The 24,135-nt window shown below is 50.4% G+C and overlaps 2 protein-coding genes across 8 annotated transcripts in view; one reads left to right on the plus strand and one right to left on the minus strand.

Annotated features, from left to right (window-relative positions):
• RABGAP1 (RAB GTPase activating protein 1) overlaps positions 1–8,430 on the plus strand; it is a 177,838-nt gene extending 169,408 nt beyond the window's left edge. For 5 of the 6 annotated variants that reach the window (XM_060608737.3, XM_060608738.3, XM_060608740.3 and 2 more), the window contains 5 exons: positions 1,640–1,744; positions 2,607–2,690; positions 3,396–3,467; positions 5,108–5,305; positions 6,633–8,430. In XM_060608737.3, coding sequence (XP_060464720.1) covers positions 1,640–1,744; positions 2,607–2,690; positions 3,396–3,467; positions 5,108–5,305; positions 6,633–6,755 — 582 coding nt within the window. In that variant the 3' untranslated portion in view covers positions 6,756–8,430. Of the gene's footprint in view, positions 1–1,639; positions 1,745–2,606; positions 2,691–3,395; positions 3,468–5,107; positions 5,306–5,989; positions 6,136–6,632 lie in introns of all 6 variants that reach the window. The other variant, XR_013551668.1, reaches the window with a different exon arrangement.
• Positions 8,431–12,173: 3,743 nt separating this feature from the next.
• Positions 12,174–24,135, minus strand: part of STRBP (spermatid perinuclear RNA binding protein) — a 151,198-nt gene continuing 139,236 nt past the window's right edge. Inside the window, exons 18-19 of one of the 2 annotated variants that reach the window (XR_009602775.3) lie at positions 23,998–24,131; positions 12,174–22,630 (exon numbers count right to left, since the gene is read on the minus strand). Coding sequence is in view for 1 of the 2 variants with exons in the window: in XM_060608747.3 (XP_060464730.1) it covers positions 24,127–24,131 (5 nt within the window). In the remaining variant the exon portion in view is untranslated. Of the gene's footprint in view, positions 24,132–24,135 lie in introns of both variants that reach the window. The other variant, XM_060608747.3, reaches the window with a different exon arrangement.

Consider the following 24,135-nt stretch of genomic DNA (forward strand, 5'->3'; position numbering starts at 1 on the left):
AATCACTTCCCCATTTGCTTTTCTTTTCTTTCTTTTTTTTTTTTTTTTTAAACTGGGGAGCCAGGGTGGGCAGGGAAGACTTGACTTCAAAGACCCAGTTCATATCCTGACCATTTCACACTTCTTAGAATCACTACCATGATAGTGATGACGAATAGCTGAGAGAACGTACGAATGTGCCGCAGGCTCCAAATTACTTCTCAGAAGAGGATAACTGAGTCCAGGGGAGGGAAAAGAGAGGTAATAGGTTGCTCCACAGAGCAAAGTAAAACAAGTCTTTAACGGGACTTGCCCCTCTTTACTAGTTATTTCCTCTCTTGTTTGATTCTCATTTCCCTTTTGATTGCTTCTTGGGTTTGAGCTGTAGAAGAAGATGACAAGCCACTCCCCAGAAAGGACTGGCCTTAACTCTTGGACCCCACTTAATTGCACACTTGTGCAGTTTGCCTGTAATTAATGCCTTTTTGAGATTGCATTATCATGCCATTCTCAGTTCTCCATGTAAGGCCTCAGCCCTGCAGATCCTGATCCCCCCAAAGAAGATTCATCAGGGGAGGTGGTATAGTGGAATGTGCCAGGGGCTCCATGACACCTCTTTTTTTTTTTTAATTAATTTTTTGTAACATTCATTTTTAAGAGAGAGAGAGAGAGACAGAGCATGAGTGGGGGAGGGCAGAGATGGAGACACAGAATCTGAAGCAGGCTCCACGCTGTAAGCTGTCAGCACAGAGCCCGATGCGGGGCTCAAAACCACAAATTGTGAGATCATGTCCTGAGCCGAAGTTGGACGCTTAACCAACTGAGGCGCCCCTCCATGATACCTCTTTAGCTAGGTGACATCAGAAATGCTGTTTAGTTTCAGGGAATCCACCATCCATTCATTGTTAAAAAGGAGGTTGGTATATAACAAAGACCCTCCATATCTAGCGGTCTGTAACTAGGAGCTTGTGCCCTCTAACATGCTCATTCTTCACTTATCCTTGAAATGTCCAGTCTCAGGGACTCCTGTATCTGGCATAGGTGCATCATTTTCACTTAGACCCACAGATCTACCCACCAGACTTTTGTATGCTTTCAAAAAACACTGGGGTAGAGGGTGGCCATTTCAGATAATGAAAAGAGAGTGTCAGGAGGGAGGTGGCTTCCTTTATCAAGTGATGAGAATGAGGTGCAGAACTTGTTTGATGAAGCACATGAAATACTAAGAGTCTGGAGGAGGAAAACCAGGATTTATCATTACTATTATTAGTGATAATGACAGGTACCTTTTATTGAGTGTTTACTGTATTCAAGGTGCTGTGCGGAGTCCTTTCTGTGTTTTATCCCTCATATGACAAGCCTGAAGTTCAGAATGATTCTCAGTGACTTGTTCAAGTGGCACATGATTCAGGAATGATGGGAGTTGAGCCCAGGCTATCTGATGCCAAAGGCTGAGCCCCTCACCACTGTCCTGCACAATGTCTGTGCAAGAGACTGAGCCAGGCACTTGTGCATGAGAGTCTCTGTGTGACCTCAGGCATGTCATTTCCCCTCTCTGGATCAGTTTCCCAGTCACGTTAAAATGGGATTGTGCTGGCCAATTCAGACCCCATCCGGTTCTCGATTCTTGTTGTGTGACAGCATCTCTTACATGCTTCAGGCTGAAGAGAAGGCAGATGCACTCAATAAGGAGCTGCTTATGACCAAACAGAAGTTGATTGATGCGGAAGAAGAGAAGAGACGGCTGGAAGATGAGTCTGCTCAGGTAAGGGGAGCTCAGCCCTCCCACATGCCTCTGTGTCTTGACAGTCATGAATCCAGCTGGCGGCTTCCTGCTGCCACTGGGGAACCCGCAGACAGCTGGCTTCAGTTTCCCTCCAAAGGCTTTTTTTATTTACTGTGTAAAGCATAATGGTTGTTAATAATTAGAGCGTAGCAGGAGACAGTGGGGCAAAGACCATCCTTTCTTGGGGCAAGAGAAACTCCTGTGTGTCAGCATCCGAGTGTGACAAAGAAGAGAGTTATTTTAGCATTTCTGCAGAAGGAAAGCAGCCATCATATAATGTCTAGCTCTTCCCCTACCTGTCCGCTGGCATCTCCCCCACAGAGCAAACTCTGGAAGGCCTATCCTGAGCTAGCCTCCACAGTCACTGGGGGCACAGACCCGCAGCCGTAGGACGAAGAGCTTTGGATGCTTCGCACCACGGAGGAAGCCCTTTCTTGCCCTCATGGTTCTCCGTAATGGTCATGCTGTTTAGTCTCTGTCAGGACAGCCTGAATGAGAGCAGGGCGTTTTCTCCATCGTGAGGAAGGAGCAGTTCTCTGATGAGCTCTTGAGTCTGTTTGGTTTATGCTGTGTCCTCAGCTCAGGCTCACGGTTGTGCTGCACTGGCAGGGGGAGCCTTAGCCAAAGCCCCACTCCGAAACGGGGTTTGATCTTTCATGGAAGCATTTTGACTGTTCTCTCCCCCTCCTGGCATCAAGACCAGGCAGGTGAACCAGAACGCTTCCTGAGTAGGTTGGTTACTTTTTGGAAAGCCCAGAACAGAGCAGTTAGTGCCAGAGCTTTGTATTTCCTTTCAGACATTCACTTTTCCTTTTTTTTTTTTTTTTTTTAACACCTGCAGTTAAAAGAAATGTGTCGTCGGGAACTCGACAAAGCAGAATCTGAGATTAGAAAAAACAGTTCCATCATTGGTGACTACAAGCAGGTGAGTGAGTGCACTGTTGGTGGGCCACATGCCCTGGAAGCCCTGCTCGCCTGGATGAGTGTGTCCCCTCCACACCCTGGGCTTCCCGGCTCTGCCACCCGCACCGACCGGTCACTGTACTTCACCGGGCAAGTGACGTCACTGATTCTTAACGGGAAAATAAGAGAAATGGTCCCTGTCTCAGAGAACCGTCATGAGGGTTCCATAAGATCGTGTCTGTAGAGGGCCTGGCACCCTGCCCCACCGATAAATAGGCATTTAATAAATGAGAGCCACGCTCTGTTCTTACGGCCTCACATTCACCTATGCTCGTAGGCCGTAGAACCACTTCTCTCCCTGGCTGGTTTCAGTTTTAAGAACATAACTGAACTGGTCTTGTTCTTTCCTAAACTTGGATCTCGTGCCGGCTTGTGAGTCCGTCAAGTGTGTGTAAACCGTTGGCCATCGAGTGGGGCACCAGTGAGTTCCTCGAGTCCTAGGCCCATGGATATGGAGGTGGCCCAACCAGAGGAACCTCTGCTCTTCCCCCGACTCGACTCGTCCCCCCGGCACCCTCCCCCACCCGGCACCACCTCCACCCGGTGTGCAAGTACCGTCCTCTCCGCTCAGCACGGTCCAGCTTCCACTGCCGGATTCATCCCAAACCCAGGTTATGCGGATGATGACACTGCTCAAGAGACTGTCTCATTTCATTTGTTTCTGTAGATTTGTTCTCAGTTGAGTGAAAGATTGGAGAAGCAGCAGACAGCTAATAAAGTGGAAATTGAGAAAATTCGGGTAAGTTTTCCTCTACCAAAGAGATTCTGTACAGCCTACTTCATTTTATGGCTTTGTTCAGCACAACAGATTTTGGGAGAGGGTAGTTTGATTTCCCTTTGATTTCAAACGTGAGAGAAGCCACCCAGTACCCTGTTAGGTTCCTGTCATGGCCTGGCTGACAGCTGGTGGTGTGCCGGTCTCCTCTGGAAGGGAGTACAGATGAGACCCAGAGATCTGGTTTTCAATCTTAAAATACAATTGGCCTTTTCCTTATAAATCCACTTAACATCCTCTGGATATCGTGACTGAAAAAAAAATAAAAAAAAGGCGACCCAGGATTTCCGAATGTCGTCAGTACAGCAGGTGATCACTGCAGGGCACAGAGGTGAAGGAGTCCAGCCAGCAGTGGGTTTTGCTTGAGGGTAGGGGTGCAGAGACCAGGACCCTGTGGTATCACTTGTCATTCCCTGTGTTCTGTACACTGGGACACTCCCCTTCGGAGCTCAATTACTTCTGTTTATAATGGATCCCAAAACAACGAGGACTTTGTGTAATGTTTTTGTTTTGTTGCCAGTTTGGGGGCTTTTGTAACTTGGTGCTTTCTTTCTTTAGGCTGTCCCTGTGTTAGAAGCACTTACCACATTTTTCAGAGATGAGTAATTTACCGAAAGATGCTTTTCTAACACACTTACGACCCCGTGGACAGGAGGGTGGGAGGGATGTGCTCATGGCCTCGCACACACATCAGCAGTTTACCTGGAGCGAGAATACACCTGGCCTCCGCCCTGAGTAGAGTGTAAACAAGCAGTATCTATTTTTTAAATATGACTTATTATCTGATTCTAAAACTGTTAATGCCCACTGCAGAAAATTTGGAAAATGAAAGAAAACAAGCTCTTGTAATTGTATTACCCACAAATAACATCACCGTTATTAACACTTCGGTGTACATTCTTTGAGTTTCTGTGTTTATTTCAACGTACAAAATGCCGTTCATTCTGAGATACTCATTTTTTCCACATTCACATCTGAGAAATTGGGACATGCCTTATAACCGAGGGCTTTCTAAAGTGGCTTAATTGGAAGAATGTTTTCTTAGAGGAACATGAAATGGGGTTTCTTCCAGTCAAGGCCATCTTACTTTGATGAAATGCGGTAAATATTTGTAACCATGCTTTACAGACATTTCTGTTCCTTGGTCACCCAGCATTTAACCAGTTCACCGTGCTATGAAAAATTCCTCACAAACTTTTTAGAGGCTGCATACAAACTACCTTGTATAAATACAGCACAGCTCTGTATTTCCTCTCCCACAGCTGTTGGATAGTTTATACCCCCTGCCCCATTTTGTTTCTGTCTCTGATTCCACAGTGAAAATCTTTGTACATGAATCTTTACTCACGGCATCTTCGTTTTTTTAACCGAGGTTCCTAGAAGGGAGGTGACAGACCAGGACATAAGAATATTTTTATTGCTTTTAGTGTATGACACCACGTGGCTTTTCCAGTAGGGCATCTGCCAAAGAGAACATAGTTTTTCAGAAGCTGTGGTGCTCAACCGAGAAGCCATCTCTTGGCTCCCCAAAAAGGAGGCGCCCACACCTTCCCACAGGGCTGGTTTCTCTTCTTTGCCTCTTCACATCTGACCTTCAATTTCAGCAAAAAGTGGATGACTGTGAGCGCTGCCGGGAATTTTTCAACAAAGAAGGTCGCATAAAGGGCCTGAGCTCAGCCAAGGAGGTTTTAGACGAGGACACAGATGAGGAGAAGGAGACCCTGAAGAACCAGCTGAGGGAGATGGAACTGGAGCTGGCCCAGACCAAGCTGCAGCTGGTGGAAGCGGAGTGCAAGATCCAGGTAACGGCCGCCGCCCTGGGCCCGCCCGCGTGGGCTGGAAACCCTGGAAATGACCTTTATGGTGTGGGGGTTTTTTCCCTTTTAACCTTTGACCGTAATCCCTGTGGGAAGAAGCCCATTACTTACGATTTGCCAGCGGATGTTAATTAGTATTTGGACGGTCATAAGAATTGGACTTTATCAGAGAATTGTCCGTCAACCTTGGGATCTTTCTGGTGAAGCAGAGAACACCTGCTTTGAAATCACAGCTGCACCACCAAACTGTGACCTTGGGTTAGTACAGAACCTCTTTACACTTCAGAGTCCTTATCTGCAAATGGAGACAAGGCCCCCATCTGATAGTTTGTTCTGAAGACTACGTAGGATGATGCTCAGAAAGGGCTCTCGGCACTGTGTCCGAGGACTTCCTAACTGCGAACTCGTAGGTCCCAACTCCCATCATTTAACTAGCTTTGTGACTTTGAACGTGTGACCTGATTTATCTGAGCCTCCACTTCCGAAGAAGAAAGTGGGGCTTACTTAGGTCATCTTCACACTGCCGGGCCAGTTCCACGAGCACCAGTAGAATACGGAGCACAGAGTGGGCCCTAAGCACTGTGTGTGGAAGGGACTAAGTTCAGGACTAAAGCTTAGGGCCTGGTCTCCCACATCACACACATTCACTGGGCATCTGCTCTTTGCCAGGCCCTGTTCTAGGTGCTGGGGTTGCAAAGCTAAGACATGGCTTGTGTGACTGTCCAGGACAATCAGGAAAAGCACCACCAAGGCAGCAGTATGTGAGCTGTGGTCAAAGAATGAACCAGGGTTGCAGCTGCAGAAGAGAGAGAACAGTGAGCATCCCTGGTGGAGGGAGCGGCGTGCTGAGCGGCAGAGGGAGGAGAGGGCCTGCCCAGTGAGGAGTGCCAGGAAGGCAGGGGTGGAGGTGGGCACTGAGCTGGCAGAGTGTCTCTGGGTCCAGATTATGAAACATCTCAAATGTCTTGCTAGGGAGTCTAGACTTTAAAGGTCTTTGCTGGAAATTAGTGGCGTGGTCTTTGAACCAGACCATTAGCTCTGTCTGCCTGATGTGCAGTCGGTGGATAAGAGAAGGAAGCGCTCAGGAGGTTGTTTTAATAAGTAGACGAGGCAAGAAATGAAGAGGTCTTAACTAGGAAAAATCCCAGAACTCTAGGGATTCCAGACCCTTTTATGCCAGGTGGAGACTGGGGAATTTCCAGAGGCCTCTCAGGAATAAATAGGCTGAATTCTCATCTTGGCTCAGCTCTCGGGAGGCACCTCCCTTGACACTGGAGCCCAGCATGCTCACCGTACATTGTTCCCCTTGCAGGACTTGGAGCACCATTTAGGCCTTGCCCTGAACGAGGTACAGGCCGCCAAGAAGACGTGGTTTAACCGAACCCTGAGCTCCATAAAGACGGCAACGGGGGTTCAAGGGAAAGAGACTTGCTGAGTGAAGTGGCTGCCTCCAGACACCTTCAGAAAACACGACACCTTTTGTTGCCTTCTTTGGCCAGATGTGTGATTCTGTGACATGTCCCAGGACCAGAATGTACCTAAGTCAGATCCATAGCAGCATGTTGGTAGGTCATTGGACCAGAGCTCATGAAGCAGGCAGCCTCTGGGGTAAGGCTCTCCTAACTACTGATGCTAACAGGCCTGCTGGCTGAGTGACGCTCTGGACACGCTCTGGGAGACCATCCTCCGTGTGAGCTCCCAGGCCTCTTCCTGGTGTGGGTCACCACCTCACCCAGCCCAAGGGCTGAGTTGACATTATCGGAGTTTGGGGATCCTTCAGGCTTTTGGTTTTTTTCTAAACCTTTAATCTTTTTTTTTGTTTGTTTTTAAATATACATATTATATATATATTGTGGGGTGGGGGTGGGGGTGGGGGGGGCAGGGGATCAGTATCGCAAATAATTCTTATCTACTTCGTGCCAGCATAGGGTCCTCCAGGTAGACGCGGAGAAGCACTTTGTTTTAAATAGGAGGGTTTCCTGGTTGTAGTTGAAGCCACCTAGTTTTGTTAAAGAACACATTGCACAGGTGTTGGGTTTGGCATTATTCACGTTTCTGATCAATTCTATGCAACTCTTCTAGTTCCTCTTGTTTTTAGTGTTAGCTGCCAAAACGTCACAGGGCTGGGCTGGGCGACTTGACCGACTGTGAGACAGGGTTAATCATAACGTGGACAAATCTTATTTTGCTTCATGTGTCGTGTGTGTGCGTGTGTGTGCGTGTGTGTGTGTATAAATATCTTTTCCCAGTGTGCCCAACTGACAGTGTTTAAATCCCAGACTGAGACTGATCTGCACAACCTAATTATGTGGATATTTGGGCACTTAATGTCACTCCAGTTCTGCTGGGCTCCACTCTCCTCCCCCACCCTCTCGGAGCTGGGAAATGCTCCATCACTTCAAGGTCTCTAGTGCTTTTGCACAACAGGTCATACAGGCGAGGAGGACACTGCGCCGTGTGCATGCGTGCGTGCGTGCGTGTGTGTGTGTGTGTGTGTGTGTGTGTAGACACATGTGCGGGATGCACAGGCCCAGGCCCGGTCCTGCTGACCCGTGTCCCTCCCTGGCTGGCTGGGCCCCCGGGCCCTCCCCCGAGTGTGCTGGGTGCAGACCTCGCTGTTCAGATGGGCTGCAGGTTCTCACTTCAAAACTACAGAATGGAGGTTTTAGCACCTTTAAAAAAAATAACCTAGCCTTTTAATTTATATACTGATATGCTGACGGGCTGGCGCCGATGATCTGGTCTCCGCACGCAGGGTGCAGGTAGCTGTTCTAAGAGGCACTGGTTTGTGTATAAAGATTGTTGGGTTGTTTTGTATCTCTTTTCCTGTTGGCTATACTAACGCTTGCTGAGGTCACTGTGACAAGGGAGGTAACAATGGCAACCCCCACCCCCCGAACCACACCCTCCACCGCTTTCTGTGTCTTTCTTGTTCAGTTACCAAAACAGCTGTAAGCCCATCTAAAACTAGGTGCGTGGACATTGTGCTAGGGTAGTTTCAGTGTGTCAACTTTATGAACTGAAATATAAACCAGTAAAATTGTATTACTATTTCTTTTGTTGGTTTTATTTTAACAGCATATTCATTAAATATTTTGGTACAAAGAGCATCACTTTGTAGAAACCGGTTTCATCATTATGTGCTCCGGCCCCCTTCCCTGCTCCCACTGTCCGGGAAGAGCAGCCTCCGCGCTGTCGGGACAGGTGTGTGGGGGCCCCAGGCGCCTCCCCACCCCTACGGCTCCGGCGCGCCAGCGGCACGGGGTGTGGGGAGACGAGCTTCTCCTCTGCCAGGCCGACGCCTGCGCCACCACGGCAGACTTGACCCACTTGGTGAAATCCGGTGCCGTGTTCCCGGGGGAGGCGCCATTCCCGTGTTGGAGGGTTAAGGAAGTCCTACAGGAGGTGAAAGCGTCTCACCAGGCAAGAGATGGGAGGAATTCGAGGCCTGAAATGTGAATGTGCAAGAGAAGTAGCTGTGGGGGAAGAGGCAGTCCGAGTAGCTGGGGTGTAGCCCTAACACTTTTCAGGAAGAGTGGCGGCATGGACAGACACATCTTTCAGAAAGTTCCTTTCTACTTACGGGGGGTCCCCCTCCACCCTAAGGATGCACAGGGCCCCGGCCGTCCCTCTTTACCACCTCGCCCCCTTCTCTGCGGCAGGAAGAAGAGCAGTCTCCCCAAGCCTGCGGTGTTCCCCGTGTGACCTGCCCTTCAGGACCCCTTCTACACCCGGCCTTGAAGAAGGGAAGGCGGTGAGTGAAGCCTCTGCCCTGTCTTCTCTCCGCTGCCCCGAAGCTGGGCGGGTGCCTCATGAGGGGCCAGGACAGCGGCTCCACGGCACATTTGGGAGTCCTCTGCCATTTGCAGGCTAGAGAACCTATCTGTGGGATCCACACTCGCGGCTAGCTGGGGCAGGAGTCCAGAAGGGCCAGCTCGCTCTAGGCTTTTCCGGTCCCAAGGGTCCTGGTGTCTGGGAGTGTAGGGATTCGGCAGAAACCCTCCCCTCCCAGCTGAGCCCCGGCCCAGCGAAAGGAGTCCGTGTACCAGTCAGCCTGGGCACGTTAGGCCTAAGGTCACTCAGATGGTCCTCGCTCTCGGGGAAGTCCCCGAGCTGTGTTGAGACTCAGACTGAGAATACTAGGTGCCACACTGTATGCTAAGTGCTGAAACAGGTATGTGGGGCCCTGTGGGGACAGGGAGGTGAAGTGGCAGTGACCGTTTTCTGCACTGATGACGTGAGGGGGTTGTGGGATGGAGAAGCAGCAAGACATTTAGCTGCAGGAAACGCCAGGTGGGTACGCCATGGTCTGACGGAGCGAGACTGGATAATGAGGTTGAGGCCCCTGAGGCTGAGGAGTTTGAAGGCGGAGGGAACTACTGAAGGGTTTGAAGCCAACTTGCCTTAAAAACGGGGGGGAAGAGTCCTGTCAGTCCTTTAGGAAGAAAACTTGGAGAAGACATCTAGAGTCTTTATAAAGAGAGGTGGTAAAATAGGCCAGATTGGAGACGATTCCTGCAGAGTTACAGAAACTTGGTGAGAGAAAGGGGGAAGGACACAAAGGGAGAGAAATGGAGCTCTTGGTGTGTGGACTTGAGACTGTCCGGGAAGCACCACTGGGAGGTGCCCAGAATCCAGACGGCTGGGAGTCGCGTGGGTTTCGGGACCTTAGCACTACTGATAACCGTTTGTTGTGGGGCGCTGTCCTAGGCTTCTGGCTGATGAAGCACCCCTCCCCCCAACACTGCCAACAGTTGTCACCATCAAAAAGATCTCCACGTCCCTGTGTAGATGTGGAATCCTGAAGGGCAGGTAAGACCGTACGAAATGTACACACTGAGCAAGGGCAAACCGCAGGCCTACGCACCCCCATTTAAAGAGAAAGGGGCCACGGTGTGAGGCTGTGGCCATCGGGAGGAAAAGTGTAGCGTGCTCTACATCACAGCGAGGGCAGGACCAGAAAAGACTCATCGGTGACAGGGAAGTTCACTGGTGCCCAGAGCGGCAGCAGACGTGGAGGTGGCTGGAGGGAACCGTGGTAGAGCAGAGAGCATGAGGCTTCGTGCTGGAAAACTCAGATCACGCTTTTGACCGTGGCCACATCTCTTCCCGGACCGTGCTGTCAGGGATGCTCAAAAGCAGCGAAAGTACGGCACAGGCCGCGTGGACTGCAGGCCCTACTGAACCCCAGCTGCTCTCCAGAGCCTTGAGAAGAATTCCCAGGGAGGAGGCGGCATCTTCCTTAGTCTCCCAGGAGTGCCGCCACCCCATCTGCTCTGAATTCCAAGTCCCCGCAGCGGGAGCGAAGAAAAGAAAATCCACGGGAGCTAAAAATAAGCTGAGACCACAACTCCCGGCTCTGACTGACCCAACAGAAGCGAGCCCACGCACCGGGGAGTAAGGTGATTCGGGCCCCTTGTGACCTGGGTGAGGCCTGTCCTCATCAGTCTGACGGAGGTTTATGGCATTAGAGCGCTTCACTTGCTTAGCCTGCCTCTGACCCTGGGACACCCCCTCTCCTAGGACACATCTGGGGGGTGATGAGGTCAGAAGGATGAAACAGGTGCAAGGATTAGGACCACACCCAATGGCTGGGGCAGTGGCTCCCAGAGCGAGAGGCCTAAGCACTGAGTCTCTGCCCCTTCCCCATTTTATCGGAGAGGAAGTTGGACCCATGGGTTCCCGGCCCAGGCGCCACGGCCGTTAACCCGCACCTCTAGCTCCCCGTGACCGGCAGGGCACTTCACTGCCAACGACACACTTGCATGCTGGATTCTAGGCCAGACTGTGACCTCGGGTGCACCACTCATTTTGGAAAGTCACATGACCTTTCCGAGTTCTTCTCCTCGCCTGTATCCTAGGGGTTGCTGGGGCGCCATAAAGCTCCTGATCCTTCGCCTGTGTGCTGCTGGTCCCTCCAGCTGTCTGAACGCCCCTGGGAGTTCAGTGATCTTATCCTCAGATTTGTAAGCAGCGGTGGAAGATTTCCTGCCCGCCATCACAAGATCTGCCATTTCAACCTTCTCTCTCAAGAGCCACCTCCTCCTCTTCTGGGGCCCGCGAGCAAGACCAGCAAGGCTCCCGCCCTTCACTCCCCCATTTCAACTCCACAGGCTGTTCGCTGTGACTGTGGGGCAGGGGAGCAGCAGCGAGCGGGCCCAGGCCAGCCAGCTCTTCTGTGGCCAGTTCTAAGCACGCTCATGAATCCGGTGCAAGGGCGCGCAGAGAGGAGGTGGGCCCTGACTTACAAAGTGAAGCAGGAACACCCAGTGCCTTCGTCTACCCACAGTGGTTGCACTTACCTGGAAGAGGCATCAGCAGGCCTGGGCCTGGCTCTGCTTCCTCAGGATGTTCTGGGGCAGCTCCACTGTGGGACCCTCACAAGGGGGGGGGGGGGGGGTTGTGGAGGGGTGGAGTGTCAGCTCTGGATACAAACTGTTGCTGCCATTTAAGTTCTACTTTTATCTGTGAGCCTCAGTGTTCTGATCTGTCATGTGTGGGTAATGCCAGCCCTGGGGAATAGGCACGAATATAGTAAGACTAAGATGTGTGAAAAGTACCTGGTAAATTCTAAGGTTTAGAATTGAGCCCTCACTCAGCACCCGTAAGTCACCACTTACTACGCCAGGGTCCCAAGTTAAAGTTTCAGTTCGGTAAACATTTTGCACCATTAGCAGAGAAGCAGAGAGTTGTAAGGAACAGGACCGAGGCCTTGGTTCCTCATCCCTCTCCATGAAGGGAAGATCCTGCCACGTGTTCTGACCTGGAGAGTCATGAGGGCCAGGAAAGTGGTCCTGCACTCGGCCACTTCATCAGAGTCACAGCTTTCATTTAACCAAAGTGGGTCCACTGCTGTTGAAGACAGAAGCTTTTATTTTTATTCATCCAAAAGGGGAGAATGCAACATGTCAGGGCATTACAGACAGACTGCAGCAGCCAGACAAGAGGACCAGTCTACGGCAGAGTCCGACATAGTCAGTGCGAAGGAGCCACAGTGTGGGCGCTGGGGCGGCAGAGAGTCCCTTTGGATGAAGGCCAGGCATCCTGGACGAGGCACTGGTGACAGTCCACACATGCAGGCTGCTGCTTCAACCACGCCGAAGGTTTAAAGTTCAGAGTCCTACATGTAATCATTGCCCCAGACGGGAAGGACAATCCATGGTGGTCGCATTTGCCAATTTTTTCAACATAATACACAACGTAAAGTTATTGCCAAGGACTTTGCACTGCAAATGATACTATTTACACTTGCGTATTCAGAAAAAAACAAAACAAAACAAAACACAGCAAATAGATATACAGATAGATATTTTCAGTTGATACCTAAAAAACTACCTTGGCCATCACCAGACCAGAGTGAGAGTAAGCCATAGCCAGGAGTCCAATGTCATGTGTGTAACCGTGCAGTAGGGAAAGGTTTTCTACCCACAACTACACTCGGCCTTCTCCATGCCTCCTGGACTCCCCACCCCAGGGGCTGAGGCCGAGCAGGGCCACCTTGCTCCTTTATGAGAGAAGCCCCCTCTCGAATAGATCTGGGCCTTAGTTCTGAGCTAGCTGCCTCGTCCCCAGACCAGGAGTTCTGCATGGAGTGGGTGACAAGTCCTACAGGCCACTCTCTGGTAATGCCACATGGCACTGAGACCAGGGTGGGCGGGCTGTGGAGCTAACAGGCCGAGCCAGGCCCATCAGCTTCACTGCCCCCAGAAGTGTCCTCACCCTAATAATTAGGGTTCTCTCAGGAGACTGTCCTCTCCTAAAGCCACAAGCCACTTGGACAAGATGTTCAGCACAAGAGGCCAGCGGATGGGTCCCTGGTGAAAGGCCTGAGTACAAAACACTTTGGGGTAAGCGCTGCTGAGGGCTAATGTACGTAAGATTTACCAAATGAAGGGGCTTGTGCCTCACTAGAAGTCAAGAGGAACAAAGGCAGAGCACTCCCCCGTCAAGCAAGCATTCATTTTGTTTCCTCAAGCCCCAGGAAAGGAAGTACATCTGGAGTTGGGAGACTGCACGGGCGACAGCTGCCTGGGATTCCTAGGAGGTGTCAAAACTAAGGCCCTAGTCGGGGTCTTGAGGTTGCCTACGGTTTGGCTCCCCAGCTGAGTTTCTAGAAACAAGCCTTCCTCTCCAAGAAAGGTAGCAAAAAATGGCAGCTAAGCCACCTCCCACACAGCCATAGCCCGGCCGAGTGCTGAGAAACCACTGCATTAAGTGAGCGAGGGAACGGGTAGCTCTCAGTGTTCCCTCTATGAAGTAGGGGTGCAGTGCGAACCCTACCTGATGGCCCAGGGCTGGTCTGAGCGTGAGATGCCGTCCTGGTCAGGGAAAGGGATGCGTCTAATGGCAGCACTTCTGACACAAAAGGTTGAGAGAAGTAAGTGGGGAATCGGGGCTGGCCCGGCACGGAATTCCAAAGCTCCTGTGGGCATCGTCACTACCTCAGGGGTCAGTGCCACAGATGAGGTTACTCACGGATGCGTCACAGTGACACATATCCAGGAAACAAGCCCATCTGGAGCAATACGTCTTGCCCCTGACACAGCAGACCAACTCCTAAGCCCGAGGTGGGGAGCGGTGCTCAGCCCGGAAAAGGGGAGAAAGAGGCTGGACACTTAAATGTAACCTAATAAATTACCAGTGGAGAAGGGACTCCTTAAAGAGTCTTCTGCACTAACACTCCTGTCCCTACCCTTAGTTTCCATGAACAAAAAAAAAATGTGACTTTCCAGAACAACAGAAATATTTAGGTTAGAGTCAAAGAAAAAAAGCAACCTTCTGACCATTTATTTCGCTAAGAAAACGGCATCAAGCCTACGCTCAGGGATGAGGAGAGGGCAAGGGCCGGGGCCAGGACCAAGCTGCCTCTAACGGCCACACCTCGCATACAGCCAGGCCCACCTTTGTCCTTCCCCTTCGAGGAGCGGAGAAACGCCTATGGAAAACACAAGGAGTGCTCCTCCCTCGGCCAAGTCCCACACCTACCGTTAAGAGCACAAGAGCCCCCCCCCTCCACACCCCCAAAAAGACAAGACCAGGCAGCAAAGTCCGAGAGGCCCACCCTCCACCAGAGAGAGCCTGACAAGCAAGGCGGGCATCCAACATGCCCTGGAGGCACAGCCTCACCAAAACTTCCTTCCATAACCCTCACCTGGTTCCCAGCAAGGATGTCACACAGCTCCCCAGGGAGCCAGGGCAGCCACCAGACCCCTCACTCCTGACCAGGGTGCCAGCGGACCACGAAAAAACCACCTCTCAGTAAGGCCAGTGCGGACGCCACACCTCCTAGCCGCAGGCGCCAGGCAGCCTCACCCCTCCCAGGGGCCTGTGGGGGATTCGCTGAGACAGCAGGTGCACACACACTCAGATCAGGTGGCCTTTCTCCAGTCCCCAGGGGCCCTCCCATGGCAGCTCCCGACCCTCACACCTCACCTTGGCTCAGTAAAAAGCATCCTTCCACCTGCCTAGAAATCTCGGGGGGTGTGGGGGGGCGGGGGTTGTGGATATCGGGGAAATAGAAAGGACTATATACATTTATAGTTGTTTTTTGTCGCCCCAACTACATTGAGCACCTTGGGGCAGGCACCATGAGTGACTCACCTCCGTCTCCCCATGCACCCGCCAGAAGGCCTGGCCTCAGGCAGTCTGTGATACACCCCAGCAGTGTTGGCTTCGGCCTGTCACGTACGGGCATCTTGCCTCAGTGGCCTGTAGGCTTCTCCAGAGTCCTGACCATCCTCTGCACTTCTCGCAAGGCCTGTTTCGTGTGTTGGCTGCATGCCAACGGGAAGGGAGTCTGCTCCGTGAAGCTCTCCTGCCATGAACTCCATTCTGGAGCAAGGGGAACTCACTTTTACTCTCACACATCAAGGCCCCAAGCCAGAATCTAATCCTGGTTTTGTCTTGCCCTTATTTAAAAGGGTAGCAAGACAGAAAGGCCTGGAGACAGAGGACTTATCAAATTCCGCCAAGTCAGAACGGTAGAGAACAACCAATTCTCCGGACCTCTCCTTTCTACTCATAGCAACACCCACCCAACTCTTGCCTAAAATGTCCGGACAAAACCGAGATACCATCTGCAACCACAACTCTGGTCTTCTATGACCAGAGTGCCGTTTCTAAAATGCACCTGTGATCACTTTACTGTTCTAAACACAATCTCTCACTGGCTCCCCAGGGCCCAGAGAATGAGGCCCACGCTCCTTAGCCTGGCATTCAGGGCCCTGCCCAGGCTGGGCCCAACATGCCTGTGTGACTACACGGTTCTTGGTGTCCTCTCCCGAGCAGCTTCCTAGGGCTCTCCTGATTTGCCCTTAGCCCTTCTGTCACTGGGGCCCCGTCACCTTGGACTTCCTTGAGCCCTGTTCTGTTCTACATGTTGCTCTCACCTGTCAGTGCCCCACCCCCCCAAAACCTGTGGTCCTTACGGGCCAGGACTGCCCCTTCCTCCCCAGTGCTCATACAGAACAGATGCTCAGGAAGCCTTCTGTTTCAGGTAGATGGGCCAGGCGGCAGATGGAAGGAAGTTTCCAGTCATAATTAAGCCAAAGGGTCAGTCTCTACAGCCTAAGGCAGGGGTAGGCAAAATAAGGCCCACTCTTTTGTTTCTTTTAAAGTCAATTTTATCGGACCACAGCCACACCTGGGCTTATGCACCATCTCTGGCTGCTCTTGCGTGACCACAACCAAGCTGAATAGCCATGTCTGGAAGATTTGCCGTTTGGCCCTTTCCAGAAAGTTTGCTGACACCAGGTCTAAGGGAGTGCTCCCATATATTTCCACATTGTGACACACACAAGTGATACTTCTGTGGCCCAACAGAGTAAGAAGACAAGTTGCAGACACTTGACCCTCAGGTCTTGGCCACCCCAAAGGCAGACAGGATCACTGTCTCAGTGCACCTGTAACCTTGCATAGTTCTGACCTGAAGGTTCAAAACCACAGCTGCCTCTTTAGCCTTAGTCCCCAAGAGAGCTATATAAATAAGAGAGGTGCAGAAACCCACCCTGACTCCTTTCAGTGCTCTATGCCACCTGTCCAGGATGAGCCAGAGGTGGGAGGACTGAGCTAGACGCCAAAATCTTACATGGTTTTTTCCCCCCTCTCTTTAAAGTGCTCTGTGTGGCAAATCTGCAACTTCCCACTAAGTAAAAACCATGTTCTGTAGGTGCTGAATCCAAGGAGCTCCGGACCTTGCCCGGGTAAAGAAACCAAAACATTACTTTTTTAAAAAGCAGAGGGCCTCTATAGGAGTGAACACTCAGTACCTGTCACTCCCTTTGGTGAGACCAGGAGAGCAGAAACTCGGGGCAAGGGTAAGATGCTGACTGGCCAGACTGCACACCTCTCTATCCACCGCCAAAAAGCCACTAACCCAGACAGCACAAGAAGAGGGCTCACAGCCACCCACTGATGAGAAATTGGGCCCACCAAACCCCCATTTCCCAGCCCAAAAGAGATGGCCCTTCCCACACTGCCGCCCCTCTCCCATCGCCCACTCCTGCCCTGCCAGCACCTTCTTCCCTCCCCACACCTTCCCCATCTTGGCCCCAGGTACCAGCTGCCATCAGCAAGTACCTTCGTGCTGCTCCAGAAGGCTATGCCCTTTCTGTGCACGCTGTGCCCCCTTCTGGAAAGCTCTCCTTCATGACCCCCCTGGCAGACCTCCATCCAGTGCAGATGCCAGTCTCCGTGGGAAGCCTCTGCCACTCCCGTCAAAGCTGCTCAGGTCCTAGGCCTCCTCACGGAGCAGGAGGCCTGCCAGAGTCTTCCCCAACCACAGGAGACGGCTCTGACCTGGTCAGGCTCCTGAGCTCCCCCTTCCTGTGCACTCCACCTCGGTCAGTGGTTTCACCTTCTACTCTGCTGTCTAAACAGAAGATCTTGACATTTTCTCCAGCTGGGAGAGCCTGGGAAGCAAGCAGTAGTTGACAGTGAATGTTTCTCAACGAATCCACGTGCCAAAGAGGGGAGCAGTGGCCTTGGCAGTGTCACCGATCACATCGGCGTGCCATCCGAACCTGACATCCCGTGGAAGAAATCCCTCTGCACTGTGCAAATAGCTGGCTTGCTTAAACATTCCTGGTCACCACCGGCCTCGCTTCTCATCACACCTAATCTCCCAGGACAGCCCCACCATCTCGGGAGGCACACACTGCCCAAACTGCCCAACTGCTTTCCTACAACCGTCTTTAACCTTCCTTCTAGAGTCACGTACAAGTCAAAATAACCCTTTAAAATAGCTGATGGAAAGGTCCGTGATCTGCCCAGGTCTCCCCAGCAGCCTCAGTGAATCTCATTTGGAGGGGCCCTCGGCTTTCCCAAGTTCCCCAGGTGCCACCTTCCAGAGGTTTCTCACCTCCTAGATGATGTCCACGACATTTCCCTTAACATAGCCTCCAAGGACATGAGAGATGTTAGAAAGCGGAGCAACTTCTGAGAACATCTCCATGATGGAAGGGTCCAGTGAGATCCCACAGCATCCGAGCACCGTGGGCAATGTGTTACTGTGAGGATGACTCCTTTGGGTGGAGCAGATAATGAAGGCCTAGGCAGGGACAGACGACAGCCAACAACCAAAACATGGACGCAGAAGAATACGAAAATCACACTTCCAACAGCTTATCCCTCCCTGCCTACCAACCCCTGGGGGTCTCTCCAGCGGCAATCACTGGTCTACACTTGATTACAGAGTTCAGTTCTGGTACCAAAAAACGGTATGGAAACAGGCACAACAACAGTAACAGAATAGGCTGTCAGGCCCAAGGTTAACCAGTCCCCTAAGCCCAGGGGCAAGCTAACAGTTCCTCCAAAGGAACCAGAGAAAGAATAAGCCCAAAGTCTGGATTCTTTTTTTTTTTTTTTCCTCCACATGGCAGGGGGCAGGGCGAGAGGTGGAGCATTGGTTTTTGCTTGTTTTGTTTCAAACTACACAGGATATGTCCCAGAAGTGTGGAAGAGAGGTAAGCAGAATGCCTCAGAGAGAGGAAGGGAAACTGGGCAGGCAAGCAGTCTAGACCAGTAAGACAAACCACCAGTACCGAGCACAGTGCTGGCAGAATGGGTGGGCTCAGCCGCTTACTGCTGTATAATTTGGGGCAAGTCATTTTGGCTAAGCCTTCATTTCCTCATCTATAAAAGGAGATCATTTCTAGATCCCACAGTTGTTGTCTAATTCAACTCTCGTCCCCAAGAAAGGGCTTCTGTTAACTCCAAAAACAGTGGAAGACATGTCATTTCTTCTGTGTGGTTAAAAACTCATTAGGAGCCACAGCGTTTTGCCACAAACAAGCTGGGTGATCTGGAGAGCTCTCTGGGCTTTGACAGCCTTGCCTGCTCAGGAAGAAAAACAGTCCGTGCCCGGCGATTCTCCACACTGTAGGGGCAGGGTGGGAAACAGATCGGCCACTGGGAAAGAACAGCTGCTAAGCGAGTGCTGGGCCAGGTACTCACTCTCCTCACACAAGTCACTGCTCTGGAACTCGTGCAACCTGGGTTTAAAACCATTCCTTCCTCCTGCTCCCCTCCACCATCACGGCAGGTGGCGCAGAGAAATGGCCAAATGCCAAGGACAATGACTTGGGGTGAGGGAGGACTGTCTTTCCCTGGAGAGGATTCTGCCTCCATCCCCATCCCCACCTATCCCTAAGCAGAGACCCAGGTGGCAATTGTTAGCAAAGGAGCTGGCGACATGGTCTGCAGCAGCGGGAGACTCAGCCAAGTTCGGAAGAACGGCTCAAGTGCAGCAATTCAGAGACCTCAAAGCCATCCCAGCAGGGCTCACCAAGCGCGGCGCAACCTAGAGGGCCGCGTGCGACCTTCAGGCTGGCCACTGTCCCTGAAGCCTAGTCTGGGGAAAGTCCTGGCAATCGGAACAGGCCACTGCAATCCGGCACTCCCCAAGCTCTGTTCAGCACAGGACGGCTCCCGACACTTCTACCCCAAACCTGGGTTGCCAGCCCTCCAGGCCCCTCTTCCTTTTACCCTGTGAGTCAGAACCTTGCCAGCCTTGAGTGTCTTGGTTCAAATCTTCTAAGACATCCCCATCACCAATCTCAGGCCAGACAGAACATATACGCAGGAAGCATTAGCTGAATGAAAACCTATACCTCAAGTTGTCACTGATATTCAAACAGAAAAAAAAAAACAAGCTTGAAATACAAGGGCTTCCTCTGTTTATACAACCACACCTAAGTCTTCCAGCCTATCTTTCCAGTTATATAATCTTTCCCAATTGGTCTCACAAAAAACAGCCCCATTTTTAAAAGGCCAGGATATCTGGTCCAGAACAGCCTCAAGTCAGAGAGCCTGGCTTCCAGCACAGGAGGTGCCTGTGATCTCAGGACCCTGTGACCCCGTGTGAGGTGTGAGGCCCCCGCTGGGCCTGGCCCACGGCCTGCACACCTCCTTCCTGCCACCCGGCGCGCTCCTCCCCTTTGTCCAGACGGTACCCACAGCGCACACGGTGTGGTAAAAGAGGCTTTGGCATCGGACGGACTGGGGTTTTGTTCCTAACTCCAGCCCTGAACCCTGAGCCTATTTTTTTTTTTTTATCTGAGAATGAGAATACCACCTCCAAGAAGATTGTTTGAAAACAAGGTCCAAGTGCCCGGCACATGCAAGAGAGTAATTTCAGCATTTCTTCCTTCTCTCTCTTCTGCTCCTTCTCCAATCTACTGCTGCCCACAGCCCAAAATGACCTAAACAGAAGGCTCCTGTTAACTCCATTACCGGAGACATTCAGCTGACATGTGCAGAGACCACCCGTCCCAGCCGTACAGAGACTCGAGGCAGGCTGAGAGACTGGGCCGCAGGCAGCGCTGAGAGAACGTCCGCAGGCCTGCCGGGCTAATCCCGTGCCCTCCTAGGGCCAGAAGCAGCAGAAGAGGTGAGGACCACACATCTCCAGCCAGGACATGCTGGTCAGTCTCCCGTCCACTGCTTGGGCAGAGCGCGGAAGGGCAGCCGCACTTGGCAGAAATGCCAAATGGCAAAATTCTGCCACGAATCACCAAGACCCTGCTTAGAAGGACCAAGGGGTGAAGACGTTAAAACTGATTGGTCAAGGGGGGAAAAAAAAAAGAAAGAAATGAAGAAAAGAAAGGCCTTCCCTCAACCTTGGCTCAATGAGGAAATGACTCCACCAAACAGCCACAGCTGAGGAATGGGGGAACCTCTTGGATTTAAGAAAAGCCTCTTGCTTTGGGGGGACAGCAAGAGAGAGGCCGTTGGAGCCTCCCCTGAAGCTGTTGCTGTCATGCCCCCTTCTCTTTCACTTCTCATAGCTGGTACCATTAAAAAAAGAAGAAGAAGAAGAAGAAGAAGAAGAAGGCACGTCTTGACTATAACGCAAATCTACCTTATTTGCCTTTAAAGGTAATGCTCAGTCCCTACCGACACAGTTTTTATAAACTTGGAGCATCCCAGAACTCAATCTGTAATCCCCACCTAGCGTACGTCGTGCCGGCGGATGGGGATGCACCCGCCCATCCTTCCTCAGAGGTGCCTGAAGCCTGTGCAGAAAGGGACAGGACTATGCTATTCAACCAACAGCATCCGTCTCACCATCTACCCATCTTTCCTTCTGCTGAAGAGAGTGGGATGGAGAGGCAGATGTGTTTTCTGAGAGAAGAGCAAACAGGGGAGGCCTCGTGTAGCGATGAGTGCAGATTATTTCCAAAGTGGTGAAGCAAACTGGAAGAGAGAAGCTGCGGGAATGCTATGAAGGGGAGCGGCAGGGTCAGCGGCCTTCTAAGCGTGCCACCCAGGCTCCTCGGTCTGTGGTTTACAAGAACTATCGGCCCAACACCGGTGAGCTCCAGGCCTCGCTGAAATCACGCACCTCTTTTTTCTTATTAATGTACTGGTAGGAAAGTGGGAATCAGCAGGTTGATATTCTAAGCTCAGCCCTTTTGAAGTTCTAAGCACACTTAAATCCCAAAGCAAGGATTTATGAATCCCTGGCAGCAGACTGGCCAATGATTTCACCACCTCAGCAGAAACACGGGCACTCTCAGTCAGCATGGGTGTGCAGCGACCTCCCCACACTGCCTCGCTCACCAAGCATTTGCTCTGTGTTTCCTGTTTAGTCCCCCGATGCCAGGAGTCCTCTCTCAAAGACTGGAAGCACCCGAAACCTGCGACCACCAAGGAACCAATGCAGCTCCCCTGAGTAGGTCACGCACCTGCTTCTCAGCTACCTGCCAGCACAGTCTCGCTTCCCTCACATACCTTCTGTCACTTCAGCCAACCATGGCAGGAACCGCCAACACTGACCGAGAACTTCTGGGCACCAGGTACTATTCAAAGCACTTTGCGTGTATTAACTCTTCCAATTCCCAAGCCCCACGGGAATTTGCTGGAGGGAGAAAAATCCTTTGGCCCAGATTCCCACATGGTTTCTAGTCCCTATTTCTAGCTGTGCTGTAAAGCTTACATAACCTAATTTGCACTATGGTGCTATTTTTTTAAATCTCCAAAGATCACTGCTTCAAGTATCAATGGAAGCTGTTAGCTCCTACCTAAAATGATAATGTGGGAAAGGATCTCTATTCTTACAACTAACTCAACTTGAATTCTTGACTTAAAACAGTCTTTCTGGAAGATGGGATGAGGAAGGGAAGAGACTCACTCTTACATAAGAAGTACTAGTTTGTGCCCTGGAAGTAACTGCTAGAGAGAAACATCAGACTGAAACTCACCCCAGCAGCAGGTAGTTTCTGGACTCTGCAGCTGTTATTCATTTACTGCCCATCTCCCTGCCAGGCCTCCTTCAGACACTGAGAGACCTATGGTCACCGCATGGCGTGGCATCAGAACCTTTCTTGCTCTGAGGACTTCAGAGACACGCTACATCCTGCTCCCCACCACCGAGGACGCACTGGCCTGTGCTGAGTGGGAGGTACAGGAGGACCATTCACAGAGCAGGTTGTTTTCAGCTTTAACTGCTCTTAATGTCCCTAGTTTTTAGGGCCCTCGACTACTAGAAATCCAACTGCTGGGGGAAAGGGTGAAGGCGCATTGCAAGTCTTAGTTTGTTTCCCTAACTCACTATTGAACATTTACCTCCACTGCAGTTATTAAAGAAATCTAATAAACAGGCAAGTTATAATGAACGATTGATTGTAAGGGTAAAACTCCCCTCACTTGTCAAAAAAATGTGGTCAGTGTTTACAGCAACCACTTTGGTCTTTGCTATACTATAAAAACTGCTTAAAAAGGACTGGAATAATTGTTTTTCATTTCAATGCATTCACTTACTTGGAGAGAGGTCCAGGAACATAAAACAGAGTTGGTTTCAGGCTCTCAAAACTGCCAGGGAAATATTTAAAATGATTGAATTTCCAAATGATGGCCATTTCAGTGGTGTCAGAGGGCTTATATTATTAAATAATGTATAAATAAACTGCTGATCAAGGTCATTATCCTTTGACACTGCTAATGCATCATCTGCCTCCCAATGTAGGATATTTATAATCAACCCAATTTCACCAACAAGGACACTCTCAGACTTAAAATGCTTTCACTGGGCAGAGCCTCTGTTTTGCTAGTGCCCGGAGAAGGATCTGGCACATAACGGACACTAGGCTGTTGGATGAGAACGGGAACCTACGTAGTCCTCATCAGCTAGGCCTCATACAACCTTTTATGGGTGCCAAAGCCACGTTTGACGTACATACAGATTCTGTATGGGAGAAACGTTGTTCCAGCAACCTTCAAAGTTAGTAATAAAAAGAAAACCGCTACTGAGAGACACATAAAACATGAAATTTCATTTTAATCTCTATATATATGAAATACGGCCTCAGCACAGAACATCTATCACATATGAAATGTACTTATGGGACACACTAAATGAAGCAAATCCTTATTAAGATATTTGGCCTAACCCTCACATCTTGTAAATGAACTCCATGATGGTTGAGGAAGGTGGGAAATTAATCGTCTAGCTACCCGACCTTGGAAAAAGCTCGATGAATTGCCTGAAGTCTATTTGGTCTCTGCAGACTGGGTATTTACCATTCTGAGTCTTGCCAGAGTTGGTTCTGCAAATAGTTAGCTTAATGACAGTCAATGACATATTATTTTTCCATAGTTACCTTAATATTTTGGTTTTTTTTTTTTTTAATTTTCTATTGCTTTTTCTTTTTATGGCTTCTTACTGCTGTTGTATTGGGCATACAACACAGATCAGAGATTTGCATTTCTCAGAGAAATTTCTCTCCTTGAGAAATTGGCACTTTGATCCTCTGCTTGTGTAACAGCTACATATAAATGGATCCTACCAGCATTGTTACCAATCTTGCTGCTTATGAAATTCTAGCACTTTGGCCCAAAGAGTGCCCTGACGTTAAAGTCTTCTTAGGTGACTCTTCCCACCACCAAACTCTTTTACTTAAACAGGTGTGTGTAATTCACATATATGTTATATCATAAGTTTCTACACACATATACACATTTAACTCGTAAAAGTGAAATGTCTCTCTTGAATAAAAAGTAATTACAAGGGTATTAAAACAAATGCTGAAAATAACTATTTTACATTTAGATCATAAAAATTTTAAAGGTAATCATGATGACATAAGACCTAAGAGATCAAATACATCCTGTATGATTGTCATATATGCACGTTGTGTTCATTGACTTTTTCTCTTTAATCAGAAAATAAAAGAGCTTACCTTTGTTTACTGAGACCACAGCTTACAGTCACTAGATCTCAGCCTATTTTATACAAGTGATATGGCTACGAAGGTCCGAGGAGAACGAGAATAAAGTGAGATAAACGTGCTGAAAACTGCTTAAAAGTATTAACCTGA

The sequence above is a fragment of the Panthera onca genome, chromosome D4, assembly GCF_046562875.1.
Source record: "Panthera onca isolate mPanOnc1 chromosome D4, mPanOnc1 haplotype 2, whole genome shotgun sequence".
Classification (NCBI taxonomy): Eukaryota; Metazoa; Chordata; class Mammalia; order Carnivora; family Felidae; genus Panthera; species Panthera onca.